At 51.1% G+C, this 11,015-nt stretch overlaps 2 protein-coding genes across 4 annotated transcripts in view; one reads left to right on the forward strand and one right to left on the reverse strand.

Moving 5' to 3' along the window:
• The window catches only part of ZNF408 (zinc finger protein 408), a 9,413-nt gene extending 5,625 nt beyond the window's left edge, over positions 1 to 3,788 (reverse strand). Inside the window, exon 1 of the mRNA XM_025207938.1 lies at positions 3,761 to 3,788. Coding sequence (XP_025063723.1) covers positions 3,761 to 3,788 — 28 coding nt within the window. The remainder of the gene's footprint in view (positions 1 to 3,760) is intronic.
• The window catches only part of ARHGAP1 (Rho GTPase activating protein 1), a 28,683-nt gene continuing 17,670 nt past the window's right edge, over positions 3 to 11,015 (forward strand). The window contains exons 1-3 of one of the 3 annotated variants that reach the window (XM_006026911.3): positions 3 to 91; positions 5,679 to 5,861; positions 7,046 to 7,138. In XM_006026911.3, coding sequence (XP_006026973.1) covers positions 5,723 to 5,861; positions 7,046 to 7,138 — 232 coding nt within the window. In that variant the 5' untranslated portion in view covers positions 3 to 91; positions 5,679 to 5,722. The other 2 variants (XM_025207957.1, XM_014521447.2) reach the window with 2 other exon arrangements.

The raw sequence follows: 11,015 nt of genomic DNA on the forward strand, positions 1-11,015 counted from the left end.
AGGTTTGGGAGGGTGGGGCGGGGGCGGGGCTGCGGCTCAGCCTCGTTGTGAACTCGGGCCCGCTGCGCGCCGGCGGGAAGCTGCGGGGAAGGTAGGGGAGAGCGGGGGGCGCTCCGAGCGGGGCCGCCTCGGGGTCGCCTCCCGGGCAGCACGGTGACGCCCCGGGACATGGGGCTGTAGAGGCGAGAGGGCGCGGGCCGGGCCGGGGCAGGAGAAGCGCGAAAAATCAGCGGGGCGCGGGCGGGGGTTGGAATCGCAGAGCCCTGGGAAGCGAGGGTGGACGGGCCCGTCTAGTCCAACCCCTGCTCAGAGCAGTGCCAGCCCCGACTAGATCATCCCAGCCAGAGCTTTGTCTACCCGGGTCTTAAACATCTCCAAGGATGGAGCCTACCACCTCCCTGGGTAGCCTGCCCCAGGGTCTTACTCCTCTCCCAGCGAGAGCAGTTTGCTGGTGCTCTCTTACACAAAGACCCTTTTGCCGGGAGACCAGGGAAACTGGTGGCTTCAGCAGGGCCCGTTTGTCTTGTTCAGAGGGCTTTGCAGACTTCCAGGGAGCCCTTGGGAGGCAAGATGGATTGAAGGGCTTGGGGTGGGGGCAGCAGGGGACCCTGAAAGGAAACTATTTCCTCTGCATGAAGTGTCCCAGGTTTCACCTCTGCACTATTCCTCATGTCTTGAAGGTCTTGCATTGGAAAGCTTGTCTGATGCTTTCCCATCTATGTGGGCGGGCCAGTAAAAGAGGTCGCCCTGAGAAACCCATGCCTCTTGCCTCATTAGTGGGATTTGAAAGAGAAGGTTGTGATGCAGCTGTGGCATTCGATAGGGCATCTCTGTTGAAATGGGTGGCTTTCCGGTGCTTTTCTTAGACCTGAGTTTGGGAGATGAGAGTTGCCACATTGGATCAGACCTGAGATCCATGTAGTCCAGGATCCTGTCTCTGACACTTGGCAGGAGCAGATGCATGAGGCTAGGGGGAGGACAAGGATAACACAGGAGGGAGATGGGGATAATCTCTGTCTTGCTTCACTTGAGGTGTCACCATGACCTCAGCATGAGAGCATGTATTTGTTAATGTGTTAACTGTTAGAGCTCTGAATAATCTTACTGACTATAGAAATATCCAGTCGCTTCTTGAATTCTGAATTTACATCAGGATCTCCAGGTTCGCCCATGAGGCTGAGCTAAGAAGGGGCTCTGTGAAGGCAACCTGGGATGGGGGAACTGGATGGCAGGAAGGTGCAGCACCTCTTCAGGGCCGTTGCATGTCTCAGTTTCCTCTGAAGTTCAGCAGAACCCCTTGTGGGCAGGCAGCCTGGGTAGCCCATGCTAGAGCCTGGGGAGGAGGAAACTGAGCTCTGCTCTCCTGCTTTTGTCCTGGTGCTGTGCTGTTGGGAATGTTTACTATGGGCGTGGTGTGGGGTTTTCATGAAAACAGTGAAGACCTGACAAAGGAATTGCATTGGACTCAGCAGTTACCATGACATCGGAGAACCAAAAGGTTGCAGCAAGCTACAGCATATTCATATTGTGTTACTGGGCTCACTGCTGACCTGGAAGAGGGGGGTTGGCTTGTGACTCTCTGAAGCATGTCTTGTTGCAGAGCGATACCTGGGCTGGTGCTGTCAGAGAAGGTGTTTAGAGCCCTCAAGCTTAATGGGGGTGGTTGGTCAGGAGTTGTTCTGGCAGAGTCTGTGAGGACTGGTTTCAATGCACATCACAAGGTGTGTCTGTCTGGGCCTGGGCTCAGGCTTTGGTGACATTACAGCTGATGTGTTGATTGGAAGGGTGGTGCTGCCACTGAAGCTAATTAAAGCTTTTATATGCATGTTCATAAAAAAAAAATGGTGTCCCTTGAGCCCACAGCAAAAAGGTAGGGACCTTCTTTTATGTGTAAAACAAAATAAATGTGTGTAGGTGAAACATAACTTGGAGGAGTTGTGTACATGTGTGAAGACAAAGAAATAAAGCGAGGACCTCAGAATGGTGACCTGTGTTAGGTCTTTTGATTGCTGGCTAGTAGGAGCATAGTTGGGGAAGGATGGAGAAAGGGCTTCTGTGGTTTTGTTGCTCATCTTCCAGCATCTTTAAATGTGAGTCAAGGGTTCACAGATCTGGATGGGCATTTTATTTTGTGGAGTTTTACTTATAGGTATGCGATACTCATGGGAGGTGAATGAGAAGGGGAAAGCAGGGACAGCTGAGAAACTGGTGGAGAAGTAACAGGGCAGGTGGCTATTCATGCCAGACAACAACAAAACAGCTCCCTCAAGGGGGAGGCACTGTTCTGAGGGACCCTGTCCTTGGTTCTGGCTGCTTCAGGCTTTAGGCGGGATTGAATCCGTTGCCCTCCAGGGCCCTGCACCTATGGCTTCTCAGTCATGCCAAGCCTAAAGAATCAGGCACAAAAGGGAAACTGCCAGCATGTCAGGAGCAGTGAATGGCTGGGGAGTTCAACCAGCACTTGTACAGGGCATGCTGACCCTCTTCTACTGCAGGTCTGCAAGGACCCTAGAGCAGGGGTTGGCAACATTTTTTCGGGCACAGTGCCAAAAGCACCCACAACGTTGACTTGTAGGGTGTTGGCATGCCAAGTGTATGCCAACACCCTACAATGGATGGCAGTGTAGCCCTGGCCCCTTCCCTGCTGTCTGCCCCAAGGTGCGCATGCCAAGCAAAATGCCATTGTGTGCCACAAGGGCACCTGTGCTGGGGGTTGCCTGCCCTAGAGCTTTTTGCCCTGGGCCATAATGGTGCCACTTGTACAGAATCTCCTTGATGCTGGTCACGAACCCAGTGACTTGGGTCTGTGCCCACATGAGGTGTTCCTGGAACCAAGTTCTGGTTCTGTCCATGGTGAGGGCTGAGGGACCCCAGCATGTTTCTGTGCTGTGCTTGGTAGACTTAAAACTTCCTCCCTAAGCTCTTCAGGACCCTGGTTTGCAAGTTAATGGTGAACAGGAAGGCGAGTCAGACATGGAGGATTCAATTCAAAGGCCTGTTGCTGGGCAGAGGGGATGGCAGCATTTAGGACTAGCTCCCTCCATCCTCAGGAGATGGTGTGAGTTGAGGATCCTCAGCATTTAGAGCTTGCTTGGAACCAGCTGCTGACAGTTGTGTACAGTGTCCCAGGTTTATCAGTCTTCACATCAGAACTTCAAACTATACTGCAGCTGGGGATACTTTAAACAGACTGAGTCACAGCAAATGCTGGCTGAGGTTGCCATAGAAATTGATTCTGTTGTTGCTAGGAGCGTGGAGCTGGTTGTCATTTGGCAGTGGCTGCTGCATGGTTCCAGCGTTAACTCATGAGCCAGAGGAGCACCAGGTCTCGCTCCCTGTCGCCACCGAGACCAGGGGGAGGTCAGGCAACTCCTCCTGTTCTTGGAAGGGGACAGGAAATAGTTTTGCTCTGGTCTCTGACAGGCTGCAGCTCCATCAGACCCTGCATATTTTCTGGTCTGCTGTGAAGATCCTCTGCCCATATATGTCTTGCTTGCTCTGATGGTGGGAATCTGACTTGCCATGCAGTAGCTCCCAGCCATCTGGGAGCCAAGGGAGAGTTGGACTGTCTCAGTCTGCTGAGGAGGAGACGGGGGAGTGTCAGAGCCTTTAACCCTTGATGCTTCAGAGCATGGGGACAAACCCTCAGAGCATCAACTGATGCTCGCCTATCCTCCCTGCCCAGCCCCCACCTTTTTCATCCCCTACTTTTGGTGTGATCATGAGCATGTGGACCAGACCCTAGAATCAGCTGGCTCACCCTGATTGCTGTCAGCCTTGTTACCCATGTCCTAGTCATTGGTTGTTGTTATCTTTGGTCTGTCAGAGAGCCCCATGGGTCCTTCCCCCCCCTTGAGGGAATTCCCCCCACAGTGTAGAGTAACCTCAGTTTCCTCTGTTGGTTGTCAGGCAAGCGCGTGCACCCTGCTGCTGTTTTGTACCCCCTACAATCCTCTCCTGAGTACTTACAAACAAGAGGCTGCACCTAGATCCTTATCTGTCGCTGGAGGGCTGAATATGAGTTCTTCTCAGCAGCACCTCCTTAAAAAAGGAGAGTTTAAGGAGTGCTGCAGCCTCCCACCTTATTTGTTGACTTGCGTCATTGTTAGCCCTGGCTTCTTAGGTTGTGGACACATGTAACAGTTGAATTATTCCAAAATGTTACCAACTGGAAACAGGTTCACAGTTATGTGAAGTGCTTTGGCTCTGACACTGGGGGAGGCGGAAGTGAACACCCAGTTCAGCATGCTTTGTGGTGGGTGAGTTGGGGGAAGGGGTGCTTGCCACATGGTTTAGAGGTTCCAGGGGGTGGCTGACCTGTGGCTGGGGGCATTTTCACTTTTCTGCTTTGTCTTCTCTCCTAAGCATGAGATCAGTAAACTTCAATAGCCTGCACATGACTGAAGTCTGTAGCGTTTGCCTGATGGCAGGGGAGGGGCATGTTTGAACCCACACTTCTTGTTTCCCAGGGGGCAGAAGAACTTTATGAAGGGCTGTGGCTGAGGTAGGGAGTGAGGATGCAGCTGGCTGTCAGAAAATAGCTTTTATTGAAAAAGCAAAGCAAGGAAGCTGACTGGTTTACACTACAAACAAAAGTGGGGGAGGGACAGTAGAGTTCTGGCTATACACCAGAGTAGGTGTGGGGGTGGGGGTGCGATGTGTGTCCATGCCCTTATACTTCTCTTTGGGAAGCAGCCTTTAGCATCTGAGTTCCCATCCCCCTTGTGCTGCTAACATTAGCCCTTCTCAACAGTCCAGATCTGCTCTTTGGCTGCAGCCACTGAGTCCATTGGCCCCATGGTAATCATCAGGTGATCAGTGGAGCATTTAAGTCTCCCCTAAGCAATGGTGCCTTCCTGGGCTCAGTTTGGGGGGTTGCACCCACATCCTGCCCCAGGTGGGAGCTGCAGCAGCAATGAATTCTCAGACATGCCAGGTGCCGTGCTGTGCTTGGGTCCCTCCCTGCCTGCTGCCCTATTTGTGGTGGGGAGAGAGGTCTTCCTGTGTGTGGTGCTAGACAGAACAGGAGGAGGGAGGAAGATGCCGGTCTGTCTCTACATTTTAGTCCAGCTAGTGAAACCTCACTGGAGAAGCTTCTAGCAGCTCCCATCTGGATTCTGATTTCACAGCACTGAAGTGCACTTGTGGGTTGCTCTGAGAGCTGTGCCCTGCCCTTCCTCCCTGCCAGAGCAGGGGGCATGATTCTCTGGAAAGCTTCCAGATCTATGCCCTGCTGTGCAAGCAGCTGGGCCTCCTACCAGCTCCACTGGGGGGAGGAAGGTTAATGGCTGGTACAGGGAGTGTCAGGCAGGGGCTGGCGTATCCTGTCCCCTTCCCTTGCATCTTGGTATCACTCCACTTCAGTCCAAGTGCTATAGAAGAAGAGTCAAGGCAGGGGCTCCGTGAAAAGGTTAGTTGGAGCTCCTATCCCCTTCCACAAGGAGGTGGAAGGGAAGGGTCTGCAGGGTCAGGCGTCCATGGCTTTAAGGAGAAGGGGTTTCTGACTGGGCTGTGTGGGAGGGAAGGGAAGATTTCTGGGTAGGGATTAAGGGTGTTGGACTTGGGGGAAGGAAAGGGAGTATCTGGGCAAATCAAAGGGAAGAGGGGGAAAGATTCTGTATAAGCTGTTGCAGGGAAACCATGTCATCTGTGTGTGTCTGACCTAGGTGTCTTTGCAGTCTTCTCTTAGGCTGTTCAAGCAAGCAGCTGAAGGTTGGGGGCCATGGCCACAGACCCACTCTCAGAGCTGCAGGAGGACCAGACGCTGGAGGACACCAACCAGTCCCTCAGTCAGCTCAAGCTGGCCTCCATAGACGATAGGACCTGGCCAGCTGATGAAGTGCCTGTTTTTCCCAGGTCAGGTGGGTGTCTTGCTTGTGCCAGTAGATACTTGAGTATGGAGATGGGTTGGAGACCAAGAGGTATCCCATGTCTGTACCAAGTCACTGGCACATCTTGTATTGTAGCCCACAGCAACAGAGAACAGGCCATAATTTGGCCCACTGGGAAGTAGAGAAGTGGGAGTCCTATGCTATTTTTGCAGTGCCTGGCTGAGTCAGCCTAAAGGTGAAGGCAGGCACCTGGGGTATGTGCAGAGGCTGCTTTGCTATGTTCTTTTGTGCAATGAGCAACTGTGATGGTGCCTTGGCTCCTTCTCTTTTATAAGTGTTGGGTGAATTTTTGTGCTTCTGAGAGTCCTGAGTAGAAGCAGATGTCAGGCTGTGGCCTTGAACCTGGGGTCTTGGCCTGTCTCAAATGGTCACTCATCCTCCTCTGTCACCTCCTCAGTAGCAGACTGGGGCAGATTCAGATGGCCAGAACCCTCCATCTGGGCCTAGCCACACACCCACTTCTTGCCACTAGAGTGGCCAGCTAGGGTCAACTGCCCCTTTGCCCCTTCTGATATAAACTCTTCACCCAGAAGAGGAAGTGTCCAGGTAACAAGGCTCAACCTTGTACCTAGGCTGCCACATCCTTTGGCTTGTGCTGCTACTGGCTCTTTGATAGATTCTCTGAATACCTGACATGGCTTGCCCATGAACCCCAAGTTTGGCCTGACCTTTGGCTTCCTGGCCTGACCGTGGTTTGATTTGCTGGAAACCTGACCTAGCCCCATAACCTCATGCTCTGCCAAATCCTCTGGGTCTTTGACTTGGTTCCCCGAACAGATCTCCTAGCTTTTGGTTTCCCTGAACTCGGACTCTGCACACTCCCCTCAGATCTTGGCTGCTTCTCCTGCCCTGGATGACCCCCAGACCTGGCTGCCCATGGCTTGGCGTGACGGCGAGTAGATGACTAGACGCCATTATATGCTCTGAGGTTTGGGATGTGCAGAGCTATTGTTCAAAGCCCAGATTGGCCAATGCTCACTTGTCCTGTAGCCGGATCTGCATTTCTGAAGCAGGGATCCAGGGAGGCCAGGCTAGTGCAGTATCCTCTGTTGTGTCACTATGCTACCTTCCTCTTTTCCTGCCCTTTCCCCACAACTTGCTTCAGGTCCCTTTCTGAGTTCATGCTAATTGCCAGTTTCCTGTGTTTTGTGCAGAGGACTCCGGAGGTTCGCCTGAGTCCGTCACTCACCTGAAGTGGGATGATCCGTACTATGACATTGCGAGGCACCACATTGTGGAAGTAGCAGGTAATGTTACGGCCTTCTTTTCTCCCAGCTCCCTATAGGGTTGCTTCTGCTGTGGGATCACAGGGCCTTGTTACTTGGAAAGTAATGAGGTTTGCCATATGCTGATGCCAGTGTAGGCGGCAGGGACTACTGGCAGCACAAGAACTGGTGGCTGAGTGAATTTGCAGTCAAAGCTTGTGGCTGCCTCCTTATGCAAGAGCAGGGAAAGGGTTAACAGTTGATGCCTGACATAATTGGACAGCAAAGTTCCTTCTTTTAGCGTGTTCACAAACACCCTTTTAACAGCATTGAACTCCTGGTTACTGTAGCTGGGACCACTGTGATAAACGCTTTGTGGGAATGCCTGGGGTGCTATGCTGAGGTTAGGAAATGAAGTGCAAGGGTTTCAGTTTGGAACTAGTTCTACCTTACTTGCTTCTGGGAGCTCTTTTGGCTGCCCACAATTTAATTCGCCCACTTCTCAGCTTATGTTATCAATGATAGCCCCCTTTTCCTCATGCCTCCACCCTTTATAGACTTTAGACTGTGCTTCACCTGTGGGGTCAAGATGGAAGAGAGCTGTAAGGTGGGTAGAGCTCTCTTGGCTGGAGAAAGAATGGGAACTAGTCTTTAATGGATCTGATGAGATGGGAGTTGCCTGGGTATTATCCACTACACTGAGTTGTTTTGGCCTTTTTCTCCTCTCTGGCTCTGTCACTTAGTTCTTTTGAGATCTGTGCTATTGCCAGAGCTCTAACCATCTACAGGCTGTTCTGTGGCCCAGGAGCTGTGACTGCTCAGTCTCTCAATCTTTTCGATGGTGTTTTGATTTGCCAGTGACTTGTGAGCTTGTTTCCAGGAGGGTTGAGTGCTGTCAATCCTAGAACTGGGGCTGATCTAGATCTCTACCCTGTTCCTTCTAATGCTAAGGTTGGGGACAAGGACATACTTGTGCTTTTTAATGCTTTAGTGTCAGTACCTGGGATATTTGCTAATGCAAATGAACGGGCTGGCCAGTGTTTCTGCATACCAGGACTGGAAAGGCTGAATGATACTGTCATCTGCTTCAGAGCCCCACAGGGCTTAGCAGAGTGCTTAGCTCAGTGATTGAGAAGAATGGAATAAAGAGTTTGAACCAGCAGTGATCTCCAGTGTTTCCATGGGACTTTTATGCAAAGGAACCCTGTGTTTTTCTACCCAGCATGTGAATAGGTACCAGTGTGTGAATGCAACCAGCTCTGGTCCAGCTGAACGTAACTGTTCAGACTAGAAGGTGAAGAATTCAAACTGAAGGGGCAGGTGCAATTAAGAGGCCCTTATGGTGGCATGGCAGCTGACTGGTAGGTGTGCCTGGGCTTGGGGTGGGCAGGGACTGGTGTGGACAGTTTATTTTCTGCCACCTGGACTAAACTTGTTTGGAGGCTGTAGATAACCAGGCGTGTGGATCTGTAACCTTTCATCAACAAATAGCATGTTTAGGAATTGTTGACAGCCCCCCACGCAGTGAAGTGCCTGCCGTAGGCAGGGGGGAGGTGGCAGCACAGCTGCAGTTTAGATGCTTGCTGACGTCTGTATCTTCTGGCACCAGGCCCTGTCAAGCCGATCAGATGGGTGGTTGGAGTTGCACTCCAGGCTCCGTGATGGGGCTGTTTATTCAACCTCCTAAGTGGGTATTATTAATAAAGTGACCTAAAACAACTTCAAAAAAATCAAACAAGCTGGAGCACAAAGTCGCAGGGTCACATTCCCATGGTCACTGTGGATTATGAGCTGTCTAGCAGCGCCTGAGTTCCATGACAGGGCCCACATGATGTGGCGGCAGCTTAGCACATCCTGGTCACCACTGCGTCTCCAAAATGCAGCAGAAACTACTACTTCACTAATTTCCTCTGGCTCTGCTCAGCCAGTCATACCCCTGCCTGCACATCAGGGCATAGGGCAAGCAGCTAATTCTATTCCTGTTTTCCCTGAAGCAGCATCTCGGGCCACTGATACTAATCTAAGACATTTTCAGCAGAAGCAGGAAGCTGAAGCCAGTTCCCATTTTCAGGCTGAGCTTGCTGCAATCCCTGCAGTCTCCTGTGAGATCAAAGCAGCATTGAGTTCTTGAAGCAGGGTTGCACAGCATTCTTACAGTACAGCTGGGTGTTCAAAAAGGAATTGTGTTTATAAAATTTGGGAGCAAACATTATCAAGCTGGTCTTAAATTGTGATCTGCCCTAGCAAGGCTTGTTGCATTTGCATTGGGGCCCATTCTGGGTCCTGGGCATCACAGTAGTCTTGATTCTGAACATGTCAACATTGCCCTCTCTGCTGCCCCAAGGGGCACTGCTTGGAAGCAAAGCCGTACCACTTGCTCCCACTTTGCATGTCCGAATCCTGGAAATGATGCGTGATAGTTGCCTTAGTGACACTGAGTGCATGCCAGTAAGTACTACTGAGGCAGGATGCTTCAGAGCAGGCCTGGGAGGAAGGATGGGAACTCTAATAGCTGATTAGAAAACAATTGGGTTTGCCTTGTTTTGGAGCGTGTGGTGTCCGCTGCCTTCCTTCCCCCCCGAAAAATATGACTTCTTGGTGAAACTGAAATACGGTGATTCAGAACTGTGCTTTGGGGCCTCGTGGGCATTGTATGTCAGGTAACTAATTGTCCTTCTCTGTAGGCCAGAGTGCATTTCCCACGATGCACCTCTGTCTGTATTTAGCGTAGAGAAGAGAAGACTGAGCGGGGATTTAATAACAGTCTTCAAATACCTAAAGGGTGATTTATGGAGAGGATGGAGATGGGCTTTTTTCTTTGTTGGTAGGGGACAGGACTAGGAGCAATGACAGGTGAAATTTAGGAGGAACCTTCTGATTATTGGAACAGGCTACCTAGAGAAGTTTTGGAGTCTCCATCCTTGGAAACTTTTAAAAGCAGGTTAGACAAACACTTGGCTGGGATGGCTTAGACAGTGATGGTCTTGCCTTGAGCAGGTGGGGTTGGACTAGATGACCTCATGAAGTCCCTTCCAGCCCTATGATCTCTCTAGTAAAGGGATGTCCTGCATCAGGCAGAGAGCCTCTCAGAGAACTGGCCTGAGGAAGGAAATAGGAGCATCAGGCATCTGAAATACAATTCCTAGATACCCCGTGGCAATATTTGCAATGGAACATTTTGGTTTAGTTAACTCTGATGCCTTCAGTGTTCTCAATGCACTGGTGAGAGTTTCCACAGAAAATGGAGAATTTTTGCCTACATAAAATGTAGAAGCAGTTGGACTACTGTGGACCAGCCCAAGGGCAGAATTACTTGGAGTCTCTCTATCTGGCTGTCTTCTTTCTGGGTTCTTCCTGGGGGCCTGAGGATTCCTGCTTTGTACTAATTACTTTCAGCTGCATGTGAAGATATGAGACACCAGAGGCTGTTCTCCTCTGCAGCGCTAACCATGTCTGCATCATATGTGCTACTGGAAACCAACCACCCCATAAAACATTTGGAAAAGAGCCCAAACTCATAAGAATTGCCCCAAACTCAGTGCTCCTGCTGGTTCTCCGGCCACCTCAGCAACTATTCAAAGGCCAGCCTGCCATTTCTAACGCCTTGGTGGCAAAGACAGACCTCAGGGTACTGTAATCCTGGCCCCATCGTCCTACTGAGAGTGAATTGTCAGCCATGTTTGGTGCCATTAGCAGCCACTAAGGAGCTGCTAATGTGCAATAGGTGCCAGGGAACTTTGGAATTCCTGGTCGGAGGGCACAAAGAGTTCTTGGAGCTGCTCCTAAGTGGTGTTTATTGTCCTCGTACTTCCAGGACTGCCTTCCTGAGTCCTGGTAATGGTGAAGAAGAAAATGGAGCAGCCTTTATCTCTTTAGCACTCATTTAACAAACTGACAGTCATGAGAGGCAGTATCATTC

The sequence above is a fragment of the Alligator sinensis genome, unplaced genomic scaffold, assembly GCF_000455745.1.
Source record: "Alligator sinensis unplaced genomic scaffold, ASM45574v1 scaffold592_1, whole genome shotgun sequence".
Taxonomy (NCBI): Eukaryota; Metazoa; Chordata; order Crocodylia; family Alligatoridae; genus Alligator; species Alligator sinensis.